This window comes from Eleginops maclovinus, chromosome 4 (genome assembly GCF_036324505.1).
Source record: "Eleginops maclovinus isolate JMC-PN-2008 ecotype Puerto Natales chromosome 4, JC_Emac_rtc_rv5, whole genome shotgun sequence".
In the NCBI taxonomy this organism is placed as follows: Eukaryota; Metazoa; Chordata; class Actinopteri; order Perciformes; family Eleginopidae; genus Eleginops; species Eleginops maclovinus.
Window position 1 is genome coordinate 36,608,464 of NC_086352.1, and position 23,870 is coordinate 36,632,333.

The window sequence follows — 23,870 nt, forward strand, 5'->3', positions numbered from 1 at the left end:
CATAATTTGACCACAGGGTCAGGTTAAACTAAGCTGTGTCCTGTAATCAGCATCACAGGTGTCTTCAGACTTGTAATCAGTCAGTCTGCCTTTTTAAAGGGTGAAAAGTAGTCACTGTGCTGTTTAGTATCATGGTGTGTACCACACTGAACATGGAGCACAGAAAGCTAAGGAGAGAGTTGTCTCAGGATATTAGAAAGAACATTATAGACAAGCATGTTAAAGGTAAAGGCTATAAGACCATTTCCAAGCAGCTTGATGTTCCTGTGACTACAGTTGCACATATTATTCAGAAGTTTAAGGTCCATGGGACTGTAGCCAACCTCCCTGGATGTGGCCACAAGAGGAAAATTGATGACAAATTGAAGACACAGATAATATGAATGGTAACCAAAGAACCCCGAACAACTTCCAAAGAGATTAGAGGTGAACTCCAAGGTCGAGGTAAGTCAGTGTCAGATCGCACCATCTGCCGCTGTTTGAGCCAAAGTGGACTTAATGGAAGACGCCCGAGGAGGACACCACTGTTGAAAGCAAATCGTAAAAAAGCGAGACTGGAATTTGCCACAATGCATGTTGACAAGCCACAACGCTTCTGGGAGAATGTCCTTTGGACAGATGAAAACTGGAACTTTTTGGGAAGTCACATCAGCTCTATGTTTAGAGATGCAAAAATGAAGCACACAAAGAAAAGAACACTATACCTGTGAAACATGGAGGAGGCTCGGTTATGTTCTGGGGCTGCTTTTGCTGCATCTGGCACAGGTTGTGTTGAATCTGTGCAGGGTATCATGAAATCTCAAGACCATCAAGGCATTCTGGAGTGAAATGTACTGCCCAGTGTCAGAAAGCTTGGTATTAGTCACAGGTCATGGGTCTTCCCACAGGATTATGACCCAAAACACACAGCTAAAAACACCCAAGAATGGCTCAGAACAAAACGTTGCACTATTCTGAAGAGGCTTTATGAGCCCTGATCTAAACCCTATTGAACATCTGTGGAAGGAGCTGAAACATGCAGTCTGGAGAAGGCACCCTTCAAACCTGAGACAGCTGGAGCAGTTTGTTAACGAGGAGTGGGTCAAAATACCTGTCAACAGGTGCAGAAGACTCATTGAGAGTTTCAAAGTCGCTTGATAGCAGTGATTCACTCAAAAGGTTGTGCAGCAAAATATTAACTTACGGGTACCATCATTTTTGTCCAGGCCAGTTTCACCATTTAGTTTTTTTAAAATGATTCTGTTGAACCACAATTCAAAAGCAATGTCTGATTTTCACTCGTTATTTTTCAATACATTTTTATTTTATTCAGTTTCAAGTTATTTCAGTGACCATTGTGGGTTTTTCTTTCTTTAACGGAAGAGTACCAACACTTTTGACCACGTCTGTAGCTAAAGCCAGTCAGAGGTGTCAGAAACTCAGGCAGTCAGACAGGCAGTTAACCAACCATCAGATAATCCAGAGAAGAATCCATATCTGTAAAGCTTGATGCTAGTGACGTGAAGTCATGTGACCAGGCTGTATTTCCTTTAAAGCAGGGGTGTCCAAACTTTTTACACTGAGGGCCACATACCGAAAAACATGTGGAGGGCTAACATACATAGCCCCATAAACATAGGGTTAAGTTATAGGTTAGAAAAATCAATCAAATGTAAATTAATGATGGTTAACACTTGAAAATGCTTCACAAAAAAAACAACAGCCTTCATCACAGCTCTCTGTAGGGTTTCATTTATTCTGTTGGCAGCTCATCCCTTAAAACAGAAGCCTCAGAATGCTCAGAATTAGAAGAAATATCAAAGGTATATTTCAAGCTTGTTATGCATCAGTTATCGGGCTTTTTCTCATTAACTAAGATTTGTTAGAAAACGTTTTTTCAACTTTAAATGAAGGAATTGATTTGAAATATGGCTTATTAACATGAATTCTACTGTGCAATATACAGCTCTGGAAAAAAGTAAGAGACCACTCCCATTTCTTCCTAAATCTTTATCTCTTCATGTATGGCAGTCATTCCAGTGTCTGTTGAATTCCAACACAAAGAAAAATTGTCAGTAGTTTATAGAATACAATAAAATAAAATAAAAATGATTCAACTCAAAGACATACCTATAAATAATAAAACAAGAGAACCTGATAATGCTTTAGTGGTCTCCATTTTTTCCGCGGCTGTATGTTTACCTTTTTCTATACAATATAAGATAAACACAAGTGTGAGCCATATTTCATTATACTTTATGAATTTGCTGAGGGTCGATTCAAAATGGGCCACGGGCCGGATTTGGCCCCCGGGCTGTAGTTTGGACACCCCTGCTGTATAACCTAACGTTAGCTTTGTGCTGATTGCATTTACGCTTCAACTATTCTAAAAGTCGAATTCAATATTTTGAGATTGAGCATAACGTCCAATATGTCCATGATGACACAAGTCCTATAGAAATTGCTTTTGGCCCAGGGAGCTCATGCCACGGAATTTTCCGGGTCGGCCTACACAAATACGTCATCTCTGCACCACTCTGTTATGTTTCATATTACGTAGAGTAAACACTATACTATGCTGCTGTGTGAGAGTGTGTGTGTGTTCTTACAAACGAAGGAAAGAGCTGAGTGTGTGTCCCGCAGGCCCGCCTCTAAGAGTTCAGAGTGCCGGAAGAAGAACACACACAACAACACACTCACACACTCAGAGAAACAACTGCTAACAATCGCGCTGACTGCTTTCATCTGGGTTTGAAGGCGCACATCCTGGCGGTGTCGGTCGCTCTTCACATGGTAGCGTCTGTCTATCGGAACGTTCTCAGGGCGGCTGAGGATAACTGCAGCTCTGTTGAAAGCAGCACGGCGCTCCAGCTGTCAGCCTGGACTAATGCATCCTGCCCCGAGCATGTTGTAGATTTCATTTTTAAACACTCCAGGTTTCTTTATTTTCAAAGCCCCCCCCCCATGCTCACTGCATGGATCTGATCCAGTATCGCACTAATTGAAACAACGAGAGGATATCCCATATAAAAATGTACTCTAAAACGACATATTTGTTTTACAAATAAATAGGGGTTTATTCTGTGTTACACGTCCCAACCTATCGTCCGCCATATACAGTCGCGAGCTGAATCCCCTCCGCAGCACCTGTGTGTGTGTGTGTGTGTGTGTGTGTGTGTGTGTGTGTGTGTGTGTGTGTGTGTGTGTGTGTGTGTGTGTGTGTGTGTGTATGAAATGAAGGAATATTTATATTGTATTTTTTTCCAAGTACAAATGTAAAGTAAATTCATCTATTGAGAAACCTTGCTCGTTTGATCACCATTTTTGCTCATGTGTTTTTCTTTCCGAGACAGAGAGGAGATGATAGGTATGACATTATATTTATCATTTAAAGCATGTTCTTGAACATGTAACAGCAAACAGCTGCTGTAGCAGAGAGATATATAGTGGACCTCCCTGTTCTTTTCACTGAGCCCCCCCCCCTCCTGCCCTACATTCTCTCTGCAGCCATCGCCCTCATTTCTCATCTGTGACTCTGCTAAATTTACGCCGTCTCTGACCCACTTGGTAACTACAACTGTCCCACGGCAGCACCTGTAGGAGCGTTTGGCTCACACACACACACACACCCCACACACCTGTATGGGACGCTCTAAAGAGCCAGGTCCACGGAATAAACAACATGCTTTTACGCTGTGTATTTAACTCCTGTGATATAAGAAGTTGGGCCTAAACTGAGGACAGTCCTTCATATCCATCACAGGAAGATGTTTGTGTGAAGGCCTGGTGCTTCTGTGGGGAACCACCAGAGATGGGGATTGTTGGAATATTGAACAGACTAACAGAGACTGTTTTGATTAGTTTTATTTACAGTAGATTCTATCAAGAAATGTATATAAATTGTCCAAATCCCATATTTATTTATCACAGTCGTACATTATTTCTTAGATTGGATCAGAGGTGCATAAATGTTGTCTGATGTAAGAGAATCAGCTGTTATCACATGACATTTATCAGATATGTGTGTGTGACACTGCACAGCAACACGTCACAACTCTGCTGCAGGGCTTCTGAGATCATGTCTAATGGGAGCAGTAAATGACGTGCTGGTTTCTGGGTGTGACTGAGGATCAGCAGACTTTCTCAAAGAAGGTGCCAGGTGATCGGGTCACATTATATCCTGGGATCCCACATAGTAAGAGCCATTGTTATGGCAACAAGAGCCAGATTTAGAGATTTAGAATAAGACTCTTTATGTTCCAGCTATAAATGCCAAATGTTGTTTTCAGGATCCAGTGGGATTTCCATTGAAACCCTGTGTATCTGGCTCGTAGTGTTCATCCAATGAAAGACAGCAGAGCCTTCAGATCGTATTCCTCCCATAGTCTCTTTTCATGACAACAAGCTTTATTATTTTAGAAAATTGTAATTGTCTTTTAATTGTTTCATTTGGATCTGCGGAGCATTTCACACCAAGCGGGCCTTGGATACAGGTGTCTGCTGTAATGAGGGCTTTGGCTGTGGGCCCATTTACTAATACTGGACACAGGTTGTGAGAAATAATTTTCCTTGTAACAATAAGAAGTAGAAAGTGCAGAAATGTAGGAATAAAACAGGTTGTACAAAAATAAATGTTGCCTTTTCAAGTGTATGAAACAAAATGATTGGATATGCCATTCAAGTCAATTTCAACTTTAATGTCATTCTTCTGTTTGTGAGAAACAGACAGGGAGATCGAGATGCTGTTTCTCACAATCCAGAGGGTTACAATAAAAATATATAAAACATATATGTATACATACACACCTGTACACCCACTTAAAAATAAATACATATACACATATAAAATCAAACGTAGACACATAAAGCCCCGGGAAAAATGAAGAGACCACTTCAGCATCATCATTTTCTGTTGTTTTAGTATTTGTTATGTCTTGAGTTAAAAAACATTTTTTTTACTTTATTCTTTAAACTCTTTGACAACACAGAAAAATTGTTGGTAGTTTATAAATTGCAATTAAGTAATAATACAAATCATTTAACTCAAAGACATAATAAATAATAAAACAAGAGAAAAATGATAATGCTGAAGTGGTCAATATATACAAAATAACAGTCACTCCAAAACGATGAGGATGAATATATTACAATAGTAAATATATGTAGTATAAAAAGTGTCTGGTGCTGGATGTGTGTGTCTCTCTGTGTGTGAGGGTGTTCAATCCAAGTCCAGTGGGGGCAGGGGGGAGAGGCAGGAGGGAGGGGAGTGTACTCCCAGAACTCATAAGCTTCAGTTTACATGATATCTCTCTGTCTCCTCTCCGGCTATGTGCAGCTGCTCAGTGAGAAGATCAGCGGGGCGGAGGGGACCAAGCTGGACCAGGATTTCATGGAGATGGAGAGGGTGAGTCCAGCTCAGATACACTGTGGGGGTGCTCGGTGGATTTCATATAGTTGATAAGAGCGTGTTAACTAAAAGTATAGTACAATTATAAGTATAAAATATATACCAAATATGGTAGTATTCAACCATGAACCCAGCTTTTTAATGTCTCTGTCTTGCTCCCATTAGAAAATAGATGTGACCAACAAGTCCGTGTTTGACCTGTTGTCAAAAACCACAGAGTACCTGCAGCCTAACCCAGGTAACACACACAGATCCCATGTTGTGTTCCACTACAGCACAGTAAAATGAATCCAGTATAATTTTGTTTTCCTCCGCAGCGTCTCGAGCCAAACTGAACATGCTGAACACCGTGTCTAAGATCCGAGGGCAGGTGAAGACCACCGGGTACCCTCAGGCTGAGGGGCTGCTGGGGGACTGCATGCTGCGCCACGGACAGGATCTGGGAGAGGACTCCATCTTTGGTACCACTCATCATACTCTACAAATACATACAGTATCAGAATCAGAATATCTTTAATCATCCCACAGTGGGGAATTTTTCCTTGTTACAGCAGAAAGAGCCAAAGACAGATTAATGTTACACCAAGATACTAAAAAAATATACAAGAAGTACACAATTTACAAAATACACAAAAATAAAAGTATAGCAGCCAGATATGTATTGCACAGTTATTAACACAACAGGAGGTGATGTTATATGTGAGGGGGGTCTACCGGGGGCCATGCTGTTTATAGAGTCTCACCGCTGCAGGAAGGAAGGACCTGTGGTATCTCTCCGTGAGACAGCGTGGGTGCAGCAGCCTTTCGCTGAAGGAGCTGCACAGTGCGGACAGGGTGTCCTGGAGGGGGTGGGGCACATTGTCCAGCACATAGATAGTGGCCATGCTGTAGAAAAGCATTTATAGACGGGTTTCTCGTTAAAGTTTAGTGTATGTTCATCTCCTGCTGTTTGACGGCTGATTCTCTGACCATTCTGGATTTTTGATTTATAATGTCAGCAAGCATTCCACAAGGAAAACAGCCAATGATGGGCTTCCTGAGAGAGGAGTTCTGTCACAGTGTTTGTGTCTCCTCTCCCGCAGGCTGTGCTCTGACCGATATGGGGGAGGCCATGAGGCAGATGGCAGATGTGAAGGACTCCCTGGACATAAGTGTCAAACAAAACTTTATTGACCCCCTGCAGCATCTCCAGGACAAGGACCTGAAAGAGATCACGGTACAGTCCAGCATCCCGTGCACAGCCACACTGAAACACTGAATCACAAGGGTCCTTTTCTGATTCATGGTTGTCTGAACACCCAGACTACAGAAATATATTGATTCTATTCCGTGGTTTAAAACTTTGCCCTGAAATTCTAATCATTCTGACAGTGTTTGAAACCCAGGGTAAGGAAACAGCAAATCCAGAATCTGCAAACACGCTCTGTGATCTGCTGTTTGTTTGGAATGTTTCGTCTATTTCCTTTACAGAATGCATGCAGAATGTCTTCAGTTATTTAGCAGTAATATAAATGAGTTATACTCTGTTTAAAGGGAAAGTCCTGCTTTCAATAAAATGTAAAAGCTCAACAACATTTTTATTTAAAGTCTCTTTAAGATGGTTTTAAATTACAAATTCAGAAACTATATCTGAGAGTGAAGTCTCTCTCCATCTGCGCTGTAATTTCTCATTGTTGATGCTGTTTCAGCCTCTTGTTAGTCCACTCATTATTTAAGACAGGACCGGTTGGTATGAACTAGGGCTGTGCATCTTCACTGGTCTCACGATTCGATTCGATTCGATTCGATTACGATTATCCTGTCAACGATTCAATTCGATTCGATGTCTCGATGCATCACGATGCATCTGCAATTTTCTATATTACTTAATTAATGGCTTCTTTTTCTTCAATGAATACAAGCAGTCAGATAAATATGAACTCTTTAGAAAGTGCTTCAGAAATCAATAACATAAATGTCTTGACATTAAACTATAAACCAAAATAAATTAATTGTATAGGTCTAGCCTCCCTAAAATTGTTCTATCCACAAAAAACCAACTAATGCTTCTGCAGTTAAGTTGCAGTTTCTAGCAACTGTCTTCAACTCAAAAGGACACGAATGTCCTTAATGTGGCATCACAAATATGACTTTAGTCTGAACACAGCAGACAGCAGGAGTATTTACAACAAAAACACAATTACATTCTCTGTCTTACTGTTACATAAATCCCATTAATTTATGAGATTAAGTTCGACTCATCATATCTCAATCAGAGATCAACATTTGTTTGTGAATAATAAGGGTTTTTCTTGTTATTTTTTTAGATCAAGCACAGTATTTATAATTTGAATTCAGCAATTTTTTAATAGTCTGAAAGCCAAGACTTTAAAAACACCCTGTCACGGACCGTGTTACATGGTTACTATCAAAATCACTCATTATTTTCAGGGGGAGAAGTTAATCGCAGAAGTTTTCCTCCTGCCTTCACAAACTTTACGCAAGTATTTATCGTCTGAAGATCGCGAGAAGACGTTCATTCTCTGCAATCCAAGTGTTGGTTAAATCCACCAAAAACCTGCCATGACGGTAACTCGATAACTCCATGTGTGTCTCTGAGCTGCAGCGACACAGACTGATTCAGAGCGGGTCCTTCTGCCTGTTGATTCTGGGACTGTGTTGCTTCTGTCTGTGGATAAAGCAGACTGCTCCGTGTTTGGTGTCGCTGTGCCGCTGTCACTTCTGTTCCTTGATGTCTGTGTCAGTGTCACGAAGTGACAGACTTTAAGCGTGCGTGCTTCCCGTTTAGTTCATAAAATCCAAAATGTGCCCACTGCCCAGAGGTCCGCTTGGGAATGGACCTTGATGTTTTTGTGCCTTGTAATCATGTATTGATATAATTGTTCAATAAAGTAAAATAACCCCCCAAAAAACGTATTGTCCGGCCGGAAAATCAAGAATCGTTCACGTCCGCATCGCGATGCATCGTACAAACAATTAATTTCAACATCCCTAGTATGAACAGAACAGAGAGAGGCGTCTTTAACTTAACAACGTGTGTGTTATGGCAGTGTAACACTCATTTGTTGTCCACTGCTTAGAGCAGGGGTGTCCAAACCATTTTACACTGAGGGCCACATACAGCCAAACATATAGGGCTGTGCCCCTTGCCTCATAAGTTAAAAGTAAGCAAAATCAACCAAATTGCAGCTCTCCATAGGGTTTCATTTATTCATTTACAAACAGTTGCCAGCTCACCCTTAAAACAGAAGCCTCACGGTGCTTATCATAGGGGGAAATATGTAGAGTACATTTCAAGTTTCACATGTAAATAAGTTGTTGGGCTTTGAAAATGTTTTCAACTTTAATTGACTGAAATTAATTGCAAAGTAGGCTTATTAACACATGAATACTACTGTGTAATATCTGTTTACATATATATATTTAAGAAGTAAAATATAAGAAAAGTACAAGTTTCATGTATGGCCACTTTTGGAGTCTGCTGAGGGCCGATTCAAAATGGAAAATGGGTCTATGGTCCGCAGGCCAACTGCCCCCGGATCATAGTTTGGACACCCCTGACTTATACTGACATCAGAATAAAAACAAAGGACGGGAGACTATTTCACTTAACTGTTTTAGGTTAGATGAAAGCAATAATATTAAGGCTGAACCTCATTTTATCTTAATCTGTAAACTTTGTGACGTGTTAATGCAAAATGTGTTAGCGTGCTGAAATAAGCCTTCAGGACTTCTGGCAGGTAACTGGCTCCTCACAAAAGGTTAATCTTTTGGAAGTGTTGTGTTCTTTGAATTTCTCTACGAGGCAAGGAGTCCAAACAAAGTAGTGAGGTAATGATAAAGCTGATTTATTTCCAGTTGTGATAGGGATACACATATTCAATTGAGGTTTCTGAAATTTGTGATCCACAGACTGCAAGCAGGTACTGTCTTTCACTGTCTTCCAGAGCCCCGACATATGACATCACACACTATTTATACTCTTTGGAGAAGAGGGCGGTCCTCTTTTGACAGGGGTGTTGGTTTCTGGTTTGAGCACAGGTCCTCGCCTCCTGGCTTTACGAGTTCCGGGTGTCCAGCCTATCATCTAATCCTTCTCTACTCTATCAGAACTATCCTGTTTTGTTTCTACGGCTGGAGAACAATGAGGAGCCAGTTATGTATAAGACAATTGTTTGCCTGTTAATTATAGTCTTTGGATCTATACCAGAGGTGTCCAAACTACGGCCCGGGGGCCAAATGCGGCCAAGGTCCATTTGGAAGCGGCCATCAGCAAATTGATAAAGTATAATGAAATATGGCCCACAGCGGAAACTTGTAAATAATAATAATAATACATTTTATTTATGGGCGCCTTTCAAAGCTCTCGAGGAAACCTTACAGAGCATAATTAGGAACAAGCAACAACAAAGGTCAAACAGTAATTCCAGAGTTAAAAAACTAGATTTAAAAACAACAATCAGTTTAGATCAATTATGGCACAGAGTAGGCCAGTTTAAAAAGGTGAGTTTTCAGGCAGGATTTGAAGGTTGAGAGTGAGTCCATAATGCGGATTACTTGTGGGAGAGACTTCCAGAGACGGGGGCAGGGTGGCTGAAGGCTCTTGACCCCATGGTGGTCAAGCGGGCAGAAGGTACAGTGAATTGGAAGGCAGAGGTGGAAGTAGGCAGACCGAGTATTGTTGTTGATATGAGCTTCAAAAGATAGGGTTCTGTAGAGGATGAAGACTTGAGTCTTATTTTGTATTTATGAATATATACAGTACAGCCGCGAAAAAAATTAAGAGACCACTCCAATTTCTTCTTAAATCTTTATCTCTACATGTTTGGCAGACATTCCAGTGTCTGTTGAATTCCAACACAGAGAAAAATTGCCAGTAGTTTATAGAATACAATAAAATAAAATTAAAAATTAAAAAAAATCATTTAACTAAAAGACATACCTATAAATAATAAAACTAGAGTAACTGATAATGCTGAAGTGGACTCTTACTTTTTTCCGGGGCTGTATGTTCATATATATTGAACAGTATTCATGTTTTAATAAGTCCAATGTCAAATCAATTCTGTCATTTAAAGTTGAAATGTTTTCGAACAAATCTTGGTTGATGAGAATAAAGCCCAATAACTGATACGTATCAAGCCTGAAATATACCCTTAATATTTCCTCTTATTCTGAGCAATCTGAGGTTTCTGTTTTAACGGATGTGCTGCCAACAGAATAAATGAAACCCTACGGAGAGCTGTGATGTGATGTTTTCTTCTTAAACCATATCCAAGTATCAAGAATAATTTACCTTCATTTGATTGATTTTGCTAACTTATAACTGAACTTACAAGGCAATATACCTCACCTCTAGTGAGGGACCCAGCCCATCATTTGTTTTTCTATATGTGGCTCTCAGTGAAAACAGTTTGGACCCCCCTGATCTATACAAGTAAATGATAACGGATAATATTAAAGGTCTTAAACAAACTTCAGTAATCTTTTTGTGTAATTTAACTGTTATTTAAGAGAGCCCCCTGCTGCATGTGTTTCAGTCACGCTGTGGAGCTGTGGGGGGGAAGCTCGCTGTCTTCTAACCATGTTATACATGTGGCAAAGAAAAGGAATGGTAGAATAATTTATATATTATTTAACCTAACCGGTTTGTGTTGCAGCACCACCTGAAGAAGCTGGAAGGCCGCCGCTTAGACTTCGACTATAAGAAGAAACGCCAGGGGAAGATCCCAGACGAGGACATCCGGCAGGCGGTGGAGAAGTTTGACGAGAGCAGAGAGCTGGCCGAGAGGAGCATGTTCCACTTTCTGGAGAACGACGTAAGAGAGAGAAAGCTTCCTTATGAAGAGGAGACCCATACTGACTATTAAACATGAGGCGACAGGCGCTCTAAACATGTCAAATGATTAACCAGAAATGTCTGAATGTCTTAAATAATGACAAAGAAATGTTACATCAATACTGCGATCATATGGTGCTGTTCTAGTGTAAACCCCTGCTTCACTTCCAAGACATGCCGCCCCGATGACCACTACGGCCACAAAAAAGAGGGATCCTTTAAAATGACCCAGCCGGACTGTCTAACCCCTCAACACAGGGCCCCCCCTCCCTATCCACAGAACAAACGCAGTGCATAAGGCGTAATATTGCGCTAGGGGCCTCATTTATGCGAAATTGCGGCGTAATCATGCGCGCCATCGTTTCCCCCGCCGTGAGACTCCACGTCCGAGACCCCCCCCCCCCCCAATTGTCTAGTTGGCTGACAGAACATTTACAGTTTGATTATTGATTGATTGAGTGATATAAAGAGACATCTGTAAAAAGCTTAGGCTCTAATGAAGCAAGAGTTTTGAACCCTGCTTTATCCAATGCTCATATTTCTGACCTGGAAACATGTATGCATTATATGCCTTTTTCAGTTGATAATATCCATTTGCACATTAAACATAACATTTCAGAAGACTTACAAAAAGTGTATTAATGTTAGTAATCAACTGGGGAAGTGTCATGGTCAGGGTGACCTGGGGTGTCTCGCCTTAGTTCCTAACCGTCATCATCATATCAAACACAACACAAAGAACAAGATTTTGTAGACGGGGGGCCTCATTATAAAATTTTGCTTAAGGCCCCAAGTTGGCCAGGGTCCAAATCAGTGTGAGTCATGTTGGAGTGCTAGTAACCATGACAAAAAAAAACGGATACTTCATTGAACAGTCCCAGGTGATGCCAAGTTCCCACAAGAAGCCAACAGTACTGTCCATGTAATCTACATACATTACACATTAAACACTGCTCCTTAGTGTTTTAAATGTAGTTTATTAAATATGTTTCTCGGATACCTTTTTTTTTTCCTCATAGCATTTTGAAGCACCTTGAGATTACGTTGTTTTTAAATTGTGCAATACAAGTCAAATGTAATACATTATTATTATTATGCTTGAACCCCCTCCATTTCTTTCCTCCCACTGAAAAATTGAAGAAAAATATGGGCCTGTTCTCAAAGCTATCTCACAGCAACCTATGTCAATGAACGCTGAAAATACATTAGCAACGATGTAGCTGAGCTCGGCTGTAGTGTGAGCACAATATTTAATGAAATTCAAGTCAAAGGAAGGCCTGTTTAGGAAGATATAACTTTATGTTAGCCAATGATCTGAAAAAAGGACCCATATGGCACAACGTATGTGTATGTATTCATCAACTACTGTGTGTGTGTGTGTGTGTGTGTGTGTGTGTGTGTGTGTGTGTGTGTGTGTGTGTGTGTGTGTGTGTGTGTGTGTGTGTGTGTGTGTGTGTGTGTGTGTGTGTGTGTGTGTGTGTGGGGGGGTGTGTGTGGGGGTGGGTGGGTGGGTGTGCAGGTGGAGCAGGTGAGTCAGCTGGCAGCCCTGATAGAGGCGGCGCTGCAGTACCACCGGCAGTCGGAGGAGATCCTGGAGGAGCTCCGTGGGAGGCTGCAGAAGAGGTGAGGGATGTTCAGTCGTCTCTCTCTCTCTCTCTCTCTGGGTCCGCTCTCTACTCTTAGAGGTCGGGACAGCACATTCAGAAACTAAGGTGTCAATGTAATGCACCCCCCCCAGGATATCCACAGCCAGCAGCCGCAGCAGGAGAGAGTTCAAATCGAAGTCGATGAGGAGCAGCGTGGAGGTCAGCAGCCAGCACGACAGCCTGAACTACAGACCCTCACTGAAACCCACCGGTACACACTGTCTCTTTAAGTTCTACAAAAGAAAAATGAAAATAATCATTTCAATTACAGTTAGGTCCATATATATTTGGACACTGACACAAGTTTAGTTTTTTTACCTGTTTACTGAAACATATTCCAATTATAGTTATATAATGGACATAAAGTGCAGACTCTCAGCTTTCATTTGAGGGTATCCACATTCAGATTGGATGTAAGATTTAGGAGTTTCAGCTCCTTAACATGTGCCACACTCTTTTAAAGGGACCAGAAGTAATTGGACAATTGACTCAAAGGCTATTTCATGAGCAGGTGTGGGGAAGTCCTTCGTTATATCATTATCAATTAAGCAGATAAAAGGCCTGGAGTTGATTTAAGGTGTGGTGCTTGCATTTTGAAGATTTTGCTGTGAAGACAACATGCGGTCAAAGGAGCTCTCCATGCAGGTGAAACAAGCCATTCTTAAGCTGTGAAAACAGAAAAAACCCATCCAAGAAATTGCTACAATATTAGGAGTGGCAAAATCTACAGTTTGGTACATCCTGAGAAAGAAAGAAAGCACTGGTGAACTCAGCAACGCACAAAGACCTGGACGTCCACGGAAGACAACAGTGGGGGATGATCGCAGAATCATTTCCATGGTGAAGAGAAACCCCTTCACAACAGCCAACCAAGTGAACAACACTCTCCAGGAGGTAGGCGTATCAATGTCCAAGTCTACCATAAAGAGAAGACTGCATGAAAGTAAATACAGAGGGTTCACTGCACGGTGCAAGCCACTCATAAGCCTCAAGAATACAAAGGCTAGATTGGACTTTGCTAAAAAAGCCAGCACAGTTCTGGAAGAACATTCTTTGGACAGATGAAACCAAGATCAACCTCTACCAGAATAATGGCAAGAAAACAGTATGGAGAAGGCGTGGTACAATTCAGCCAAATTGTTTGGGCGGCGTTTCATAATACAGATGGACAATGACACAAAACATACAGCCAAAGCAACCAAGGAGTTTATTAAAGCAATCTGGATCTGGAGAACCGATCTAGGAGAGTGAATCTCCGTATTATTAATGTGCCCGAGGACAGTGAAAACAGAGGGGACTCAGACATGGTTACATCGGTTTCCACACTTTTGAAGGAAGCCATGGGGAACCTATTCACTACGCCACCTGAGCTGGACCGTGCGCATTGGGCTCTGGCGTGGAAACCTAAAACAGATCAGCCACCCAGACCTGTCATCGTCGCCTTCCACAGATATCAGGACTGAGAGCGAGCTCTACGTTGGGCAAGGCAGAACGACGTGGTTTACAAGAGGAATACATTGAGGTTTTACCCCGATCTCAGCGCCGATCTCTCCAACGACCGTGCAGCCTTCAAGAACGTCAAGGCAGCTCTCTAATGGAAGGGAATTCAATTCAGGCTCCTCTATCCTGCGCGTCTACGAGTGTTCTATGGAGGGGAAACGTTGATGTTTGAGATGCCAGCGGATGCTGAGACCTTCTGTTCTCGACGAGTTGAGGGTAACATCAACAACCCGGCTTCTTCCGAACAGGAGGGCTAGCAGCTAATAAAACATCCATTCACCAACGCCGGGTAAAGTAGCTATAGTGGCTACATAGTAGACGAAATGGCATACGGACTGTCAGAGCTAGGCTCTACGTTAAGGTTGTGGACTGTTAAGGCATGTTTCAGTGTAGGCCTTTTATTTGTTTACTTGTTTATTCAGTTTTGTTCATGAACGTACGTGCTCTGGATGTGTCGGGAGTTTTTTCCTCGTTCATTTTGTCATAATTCAGGGGCTCTAGAAAGCAGGGTTATTGAAAGCAAAGGTACGTTTTTGGGAGCGTTTAGAAAAGGGACGAATCCTGCGTGCTGCCAGTTTAGCAGAGAGAGGATGTTACGAACTTTAAACACAATGCAGTAGGACTCAAATGCACGACCCCAGGAAACAGAGTTAAAGTATTAAAAAATACTTTATTTCCAAAAATGCACAACAAAAACAAGAGCTCAAGACGCTCACATGGAGGATAAATAAACAAAATGCTGGTACGCTGGTTACTGACCCACAGACAGGACAAGACGAACTGGCACAAGACAGGTGGAGACAGGACTATTTAAACATGAGGTAACAGGGAACAGGTGGAAACAATCAGGGGCGGGGCTGACGAGGGCAGTGACAGGGAGTCCAGAGACCTGGAACGAGACACAGAAGATGAGTTCCAAAATAAAACAGGAAGTGGGAGACAAGACAAAAATGACTAAACAAAACATAAAACATGACCAACCATAGACCTGGGGCATGATGACCCAAACCAGAAACTTGACAAGACTAACATTTTTGATGAGACACAACAGAGGAGAGGTGGGGTTTATTGGGGATAACAGGGTAGACTGGACTCTTTTTTTTTTCTCGTTATTATTGTCAACGTTATGGATTGCAATGTGTACTACTGACATTATTGGTGTTAATCAGAGGCAGACACTAGTTTTATATGTAAAGATCCGTTTAAAGACTTCTATTTTGATTTGTATAAATCAGAGTCACTGAGGGACACATCACTGTTTCAGAACTTTTTGAAACCTTTGAAGCCCCCACCCTATCCTCTGATCAGAGGGAGTGTTTAGATCATCTGATGTAACTGGAAGAAGTTAGAACTGCCATTTCTGCCATGCAGAATGGAAAATCGCCGGGGCCAGATGGCTTCCCGATTGACTTTTCTAAAAAATTCTCAGGTCAGTTATGCCCCCTGCTGTTAGATATGTTTAACCATGCATTGTCACAGGGCAATCTGCCTGACTCCCTTACTGAAGCATCCATGACTCTTCTGTTAAAACCAGGCAAGGATGCTTCAAAATGTGGATCATACAGACCAGTATCACTTTTAAACACTGATATTAAAATACTCTCTAAATTATTGGCTACACGTTTGGAATCACCCTTGCCACATATAATATCAGCTGACCAAACAGGTTTTATTATAGGGTGGCATTTGTTTTCCAACATAAGAAGGCTTCTGAATGTGTTGTATAATCCCTCATCTAATGATTCCCCAGAAGTTGTGGTTTCATTGGAGAAGAAGGCTTTCGAGCGCGTGGAATGGGATGTTCTTTTTTTTGTTTTAAAGAAATGTGGTTTTGTTAAAACGTTTACTAAGTGAATCCAACTTCTTTATTCTTCCCCTCGGGCCTCGGTAGTTACAAATCATCTGTGTTCCCAACATTTTTCTCTATCTAGAGGTACCAGACAAGGTTGCCCATTGAGCCCTTTATTATCCACACTAGCAATAGAACCACTATCCCTGGTACTTAAATCAACACCCTCTATACCTGGTATACGTAGGTGGGGAATGGAAATTAAGTTATCCTTATATGCAGATGATATGCTGATTTATATATCAGATCCACTGCAATATATCAATACAATTATTTCAGTGTTGCATACGTTTGGTCAGATCTCAGGCTACAAACTTAACTTAATAAAAAGTGAGTGTTACCTGTGAATAAATTAGCTATGCAAACCTCAGACCATGCTCTGCCATTTCATATCTCAAGGTCGGGATTTAAATATTTGGGTAATAACATAACTCCTGGATACCTGGATTTATTGCTTCAGTTCAGAAATGCAGAACTGTGAGACGTGGGAACTTACAGGCCTGCCAACATGAACACCTCACACATGGACTGGTAGCACACACACTGTTTGATATGATGATGTTGATTAGAAAACTGTAGTTTAATTACTTTAGCTTGTTTAGGTGGATCAGTTGCACAAAAGCTGTGTACAGAGATGTCTTACTTTTTGTTAGGATCTCAGTTTCTGTATTTTTAGTTTACGGTTTTATTTTGAAATGTATCTTGTGTTGTCACTTCCTGTCTTGTCTGGTTTACTTCCAGTCTTTAGTTTCCCTCCTGTCGGATTGTCTGATCGTGCTCACCTGTTGCCCCTGTGTTTCACCTCCCCCTTCCCAGCTGTTTCTTGTCTTGTGATTACCCTCCTCTGTATTTAGTCTCTGCTTTCCTTTGTGTTTTTTGTTGTGTCGTCTTCGTTATTTGCTGTTTCCCCGTGATGTCTTGCATCTCCCTTTTTCAGCCCTTCCTTTTCCACCGGTTTGTCTGAGTTTTGTTTTATTACTTTTCCTTTGTTGTACATTTTTATTATCAGCTTTTTTATCAATAAAAGCTTGCCCTCTGTTACGTTTGAACCCCTGCCTCCTCTATTGCTTCTGCGCCTGGGTCCTTTCCCCCAATGCTGACAGTACGACGCAACCAAAAAATGGACCCAGCAGAATTAATCGAGGATGCCGTCCCAAGACAAGAGGTCATGATAATCCACCAGGCAACCTCAACCCAGGTACATGCGCTGGCTGACCTCACCATCCCGATGCAGCGGATGGCCGCCATGGTACAACAGCTAGTCCCTATAGATGCTAGTCTACCTCCGCCCGCAGCTCCGGCACCTGTTCCAGCTCCTGGCCTGACTGGACACGCTCCGGAGCTTCGTGTGGGAAAGGCGGAACGCTACACTGCCCTTGCCCCGGCCTCCATGACGTTTCCAGGCCGAGCCTCGGCCTTCACGTTGTTCCCAGACCGAGTCCCGGCCGCCACAATTCCAGACCAATGCTCGGCCGCCATGTTTCCAGCAGCATGTCGTCAGTGGTCCCGCCGCCTCCTGCTCCGGGTCCTCCGAAGCAGTCCCGCAGCCCTCCAGGCAGCCCTTCAGCCGGATCCCACCGCTGCCCATGCCGATCTTCTGCCCGTAATCCAGAGGGGTCCCATCGCGGGTTCCGCCGCCCTAACGCCCGGGTCCTGCCAACACCTGCTCCTGTTCCCTTTGGGGTCCCACCATCACCTGTTCCGATGGGGGTCCCGCCAACACCTGCTCCTGCTCCCTTGCGGGTTCTGCTGTCACCTGTTCTGATGGGGGTCCCGCCAACACCTTCTCATGTTCCATTGGGGGTCCTGCCATCACCCGCTCTGATGGGGGTCCCGCCGACAAGGTGTCCTGTTCCGTTGGGGGTCCCACCGTCACCTGTTCCGATGGAGATCCCGCCAACACCTGTTCCTTCACCGTTGGAGGTCCCGTCGTCCCCTGTTCCCCCGCCGTGGCTTCCAGCCCCGTCTTTCACCCCATCTTCGTTGCCGGCCCTTCCTCTGCCCCAAAGAGTTACCTCGCCTTGGCCTTTGCCCCTGTCTCCTGCCCCCAGTGTTCCCTCACCATGACTTACGCCCTTGTCTCTGGGGCCTCACGCCATATGCCTTGCTCCCGGGCCGTCCTGGGTGCATTAATGAAAGTGAGAAAGAAGAGATGGATATGGAAGTAGGTATGAAGGAAGGATTTGATGAAAGGATTTAGGGAGGAAGGGATAAAGGGATGAAGGGAAAAGGACATCCGGACAAACATCCGGGATTAAAATAAACTATTAAACTGTGTCTCGTTTTATCCTCACAGTGACACATAGTGGCAATTTGAGACATAAACCAAAGCAACAGTTATTTAAATGTTTTTGTATAACTAATTAAGTGAATAATATAAAGGTTATATTATTATAAATAAATAAAGAAGACCTTTCTAAACTCACATGTTCTTCCTGGTTTCCATCAGGTGAGCATCTGAAGAACATCACAGGAGACTTAGATAGAATCGGAGGATGAAACCCTCTTTATTTGTCACATACATGCACACAGCAGAGCACACACAATGAAATCGGTCCTCTGCATTTAACCCATCCTAGTACTAGGAGCATTGGGCAGCTATTGTGCAGCGCCCGGGGAGCAATGGGGAGGGGGGATTGGAGGTGTCCGGTGCCTTGCTCAAGGGCACCACAGCAGGGCCTAGGAGGTGAACTGGGAACTTTCCATATTTCAAGTCTGTTTGGGGACTTGAACCGGCGACCCTACGATTCCCAGTCCAAGCCCCTACTTACTGAGCCACTGCTGGACACTTTGAGTAACGTTCATGCTGGAACTGTGACTCTAAATGTGGAGTGGGCCTGTTTTATCTGATGCAGGAGGCTCTAACCCAGTGGTCTTCACTGTCTTTTACATGCGAGCCGCATTGATAGGACAAAGTCAATAGGAGAGCCACAAGCTGCATTCAGTTATAATGAGCATGTCTGCTTATTAATCTGTCATCCCACCCAGAACATACAATATGCAATGTGTGTGTGTGTGTGTGTGTGTGTGTGTGTGTGTGTGTGTGTGTGTGTGTGTGTGTGTGTGTGTGTGTGTGTGTGTGTGTGTGTGTGTGTGTGTGTGTGTGTGTGTGTGTGTGTGTGTGTGTGTGTGTGTGTGTGTGTGTGTGTGTGTGTGTGTGTGTGTGTGTGTGTGGGTCAGAGGGCACATTTGGGAACATGTTGTCATCACCACCTGAGTGTGTGTGTCGTGTCATTGTGGTCTGGTGCTCAACCCCATCTTCATTTGTGTTTACATCTCACCCAGCCGACATAAGCTCTGTCCCCCTGTCATGGCCTGAGAGCCCCACTACCAATGGCTTTATTCACCGTGAGTAACACACACACACACACACACACACACACACACACACACACACACTTCTCATCTTGACACATCAATGAAACCGGCATACACATGTTTCCACTCTTCAAATGTGAGGATCAGTCATAGTTCATTCATCATCTTCCAAACTCTCTTAACTTACTATCATTTTCCAGAGATGTAATTCATGGAGTGTTCTCAGTTGTCATGGAGATGTCTTAGTACTGAATATCAATGAGCCCCCGCTATTCAGGGTCCAGCTACTAGTTCTTTATTGACTTTAATGACCAGTGCCCCCCATACTGCAGGGTCTCCAGAAGCCCACACAGACCCTCAGGTGAAATGCAGCTGGTGCAGAATGTGTTGATGATGAGAGAAACACCGTTCCTCATGTGTGTGTGCTGTCTCTGTGGTGCAGAGCCGGAGCTGCTGGACCAGCCGTGCTGCCGCGCTCTCTACCTCTTCGAGCCGGAGAACCAGGGGGAGCTGGGCTTCAAGGAGGGGGACATAATCATCCTCACCAACCAGATAGACGAGAACTGGTACGAGGGCATGATCCACGGCGAGTCAGGTTTTTTCCCAATCAGCTACGTGGAGGTCCTTGTCCCCCTGCCTCAGTGAGGGCCCTCAACAGGCAGAGAAATAAACCAGCTCAACCCAGAGCTGAAAAGGAGTTCTTCAGATTTTCTGACCCGGGGGTGGGGAGCAGTTTTGTCCAAACATTGTGTTTATATTTATGAACCTGAAGTCAACTGAAACCTAAGCCATGAGCGGGATGCTGCCGGGTGTGTGTTCTGATCTGAGGAAGAAATGTCTGGAAGTCGTCGGACCCTGTGATCCATCCCATCAGTCCTGTCTCCTGGCACTGCTTCCTGTTGGGGCCGATCAGAGTTCCTGTCTGCCTCTCCTCTGCTGGAAAGTTGAGCCTGGGAACATGGTTACGGGGCTAAGAGAAGTCAGACAGGTTCAGAAACTTTGACAGGCAGACAGTTAGACGGCTGAGTAGAATACCTGTGTGAGGGGAGGCCTGTAGGGATGAACCCAGAGACTCACCATGTGCAGTTCCCCTCTGCTCTATGTATAGATCATTCCTTCTGGGGGGGCATATTTGCATGTCACAGCAGCAGGACATGAATCTCCTACAGGCTACACAGCTATTAAGCATAAAAACGACTTTCAGCTTTTTATTTGGGTTTTATAAAATGCAACTCTGTTGACTCGGGTCAGGCTCAGCTCTAATCGACTCGTCTGCAGGGAGACCGTGGTTTGGGGTTAAGTATTTTCACAAGGACACATGTTGGCTGCAGGGGCTGGGGAACGAGCCGCTACATCTGATTTTATCACATCTTAAATCACATGCCTATTGAGCTACAGACCCCCCCCCCCCTAGCTCCACAATAAAAAGATGGACCTTCCTGTCAGAATTTGGGAGAGATGTAAAACAAAGCTAACAGGAGAGCTAATATCAGGCAGCTGAGGAGTGACTATAGTCCTCAGTTGCTGCTGAATGTGTCAGCAGACAGGGGCCACTGTGGGCGTCCACCAAAAGGGGGTTAGCGGGGTCAGCATATTGAAGTGTCTTTGGGTTAGATACATAACGCCAAGTCTCTCTGTAGCCATGTCTACGGTATTAAAGTGTATGCAGGTTGCTTTGGATAAAAGCACAATCTAAAGGACATGTTATGTTCCAGCAGCAGGTTGGAGAGTTCTGCCCCCCAGTGGCCTGCTAAAAACTGGATGAATACATGCTGCTTTAATCAAGCCAATAGGTTAGCCTCGTATTTAAACATTATGGTTCACAGACACGTTCGGATGTAACTGAGAGCCACATTACCTGCACAGTTTTCTGTAGAGTCGAGGATCATTAGCACGGTTCAGTTATACGTAAAAATGATAATATGGGTTATGTAACTGCCAGCTTGTTTACGGCCTGATTGCGTGTGTTTGTGTTTCTTGCCCTGTTGGAGCTCTGATTTATAATATCAGGTAGATATCTGTAGAGCCTGGGTTCAGGGGCCCATCCTTTGCTGTCCCTTCTGTCCCCAAACAGACTGTTCTTGTCTGCCTGCTGTGCTTTGTCCTCTCTGAATGTACCTCTACGTTTACATGCTCTGACTTATTGACACAATGTGAGGACTGTACGCCTGCTCTGTGTCCGGTAGGAGGGCTGCTTTGTCTCTGCAACCAGATGACATGCTGTAGGAGAAGTTGTCTGAATTGCACTGAAGCTTTAGAATCTACCTGCCACACGTGTTTATCGACATGCACCTTTTTACTTGTTAATATTTAGTTTTTTATTTTCCTTGGTGTTGCACTTCTTGGACAGGATAAGAATAGTTGCCATATCCGATAACGTCAAAGTCCTAGTGGTAGATTCTCATGTATCCTTATCTATCAATCATTGTGATGTGGAATTGATTTCATCAAATCTTAAATCTGAGGTCTGTGGATGCAGATGATTTCAATGTTACATTTGAGGCCATTTTTTGTCATTTTAGCAACTTTAGTTCAGTGACTTTTTCCTCACAAATACGCATTAAGCATGTTGTTTTGATAAACGATAAAATAATGACCTGGTAGTAACAAAGAACCTCTGGTGAGAAGCTACAGGTTTTTACAATATCTGCTTCTGGAATGTTTTGAAGCATTTTGCAGGAAAAGGAGTTTAATCATAGCTCGTGATCATCCAAAGTTGAAGCAGAGGTGGTTGGGGTTGAAGTAAATAAAACTGCTCGTTTGTTCCAAAAACTAAAGAGCAGAGCGGTGTGTATGGCAGGGATCAGTAGTGATGCAACGAGTGTTCTATGGTCATACACAGTGTTCAGCTGCCTTTATTTATTCATTCCACTATTTGCATACCCACAATTAATCAAGCAACTGTTTCCACTTCCAAAGCGTGTGTATGAGGGATCTGTCTAAAGAGGTTCTCGATGGACCAAATCCTTTATCTACATTATTTATTGTTTGTGGACCAACTCAACTCGTTTTAAGATGATTCTGTTTTCCCAAAGATTGTAATTATTGATTTGGATATGGGAAAGCTCTCAGCACATGATGTCATCTGCAACGTATTCCATCAGCAGGTTGGATCCTGCAGGGACCACGACCAGTGTCTTTATTTAAAGATGTAAGGCTGAATTCATTAGCCTATTTCAAACTTTTATTATTTTAATCATACATATTGTCGTGGGACAACAGTATGAATAACTGACGTTTGAGACACTCAAACCTGATGTGTGTCTACAATGTACCTCTGTTACCTCTGTCTTCACAACCCGCTGCCAGGGTGGGCTGTTCAGCCTGTGTGTTATTTCAGTAGCATCATTTATGCAAAAGGTGTTTTATAAATGTTGTAAATGAATATATATTGCGTAAATAAATGACAAGCAAATATTGATCCCCACTCCGTGTGATTTGTGTTCCCTTTTAATGTTAAAGCAACAATCATATTTTAAAGCTTCTAGCTGTGTCAGGGCACAGATCCTGCTTCATAAAGACATCATATTTATTTATTATTACACATACAGTATATACAATCAGGTTAGCATGTCATTGGTTCACTAGGAACAGTTAATAACTGTAATGAACTTCATGGAGAGACTCATGTTTAGATTAGCTGGAAAGCTTTCACAGAGGTTCTGATTCAGCTGAGGCTCAGCTGGTTCTTCTGGAGAATAGTGTTCCAATATCCAGAGAGCTGCTTCTGATACTTAGTCCATAACCTTTTTGTAATTGAGCTACAGACAGGAACTGAAAGATAGATGACATTCAACAGGGTCCCCGGTCGAAATAAAACGATGGACTTCGCAGCCGTACAGTTCGCGTCTTAACCAGCAGGCCACTGGATGGCCCAGTCACCCTCACTGATATACAGAGTGGACAAAACATTAGAAAACTGTAATAGCGTAATGGCATAATCCAGACTCATCATTCACCATTCAGTTGAACTCACACACTTCTCTTGAACAGTTTTAACCAAACATGAACACTATCATCTTCTTGAAGGAGGATATACTGAGGGCCAGATAATCTCACCTCAGAAGTCTGGCCACTCTGTATTTGTTATCCGTCACCTAGCAATGCACATCTTGTTGGTTCGTGTTTACTGTGAGCATCCAGAAGTGTATTTCTTATAACCCACCAGTACCATATATATCCTCGAAAACAATGAGCTGGTTCTAGAAAATACAGTCTGGGAAAGTGTTTTGGGGAACGGCTGTGTGTCAAAGAAAAAGCCCATATATAACAGTCTGCAAATATCCTCAATATTTTGTTAAAGATGTTACTGAAATATGTCACATCTCCAGC

General features: G+C 42.9%; 1 protein-coding gene across 2 annotated transcripts in view; it reads left to right on the forward strand.

The window, feature by feature from the left end:
* The window catches only part of sh3gl3a (SH3-domain GRB2-like 3a), a 35,619-nt gene extending 12,660 nt beyond the window's left edge, over nt 1–22,959 (forward strand). The window contains exons 2-10 of one of the 2 annotated variants that reach the window (XM_063882096.1): nt 5,315–5,383; nt 5,552–5,624; nt 5,704–5,847; nt 6,469–6,602; nt 11,047–11,205; nt 12,745–12,848; nt 12,964–13,082; nt 19,506–19,568; nt 19,981–22,959. In XM_063882096.1, coding sequence (XP_063738166.1) covers nt 5,315–5,383; nt 5,552–5,624; nt 5,704–5,847; nt 6,469–6,602; nt 11,047–11,205; nt 12,745–12,848; nt 12,964–13,082; nt 19,506–19,568; nt 19,981–20,183 — 1,068 coding nt within the window. In that variant the 3' untranslated portion in view covers nt 20,184–22,959. The remainder of the gene's footprint in view (nt 1–5,314; nt 5,384–5,551; nt 5,625–5,703; nt 5,848–6,468; nt 6,603–11,046; nt 11,206–12,744; nt 12,849–12,963; nt 13,083–19,505; nt 19,569–19,980) is intronic. The other variant, XM_063882095.1, reaches the window with a different exon arrangement.
* Nucleotides 22,960–23,870: the final 911 nt, after the last annotated feature.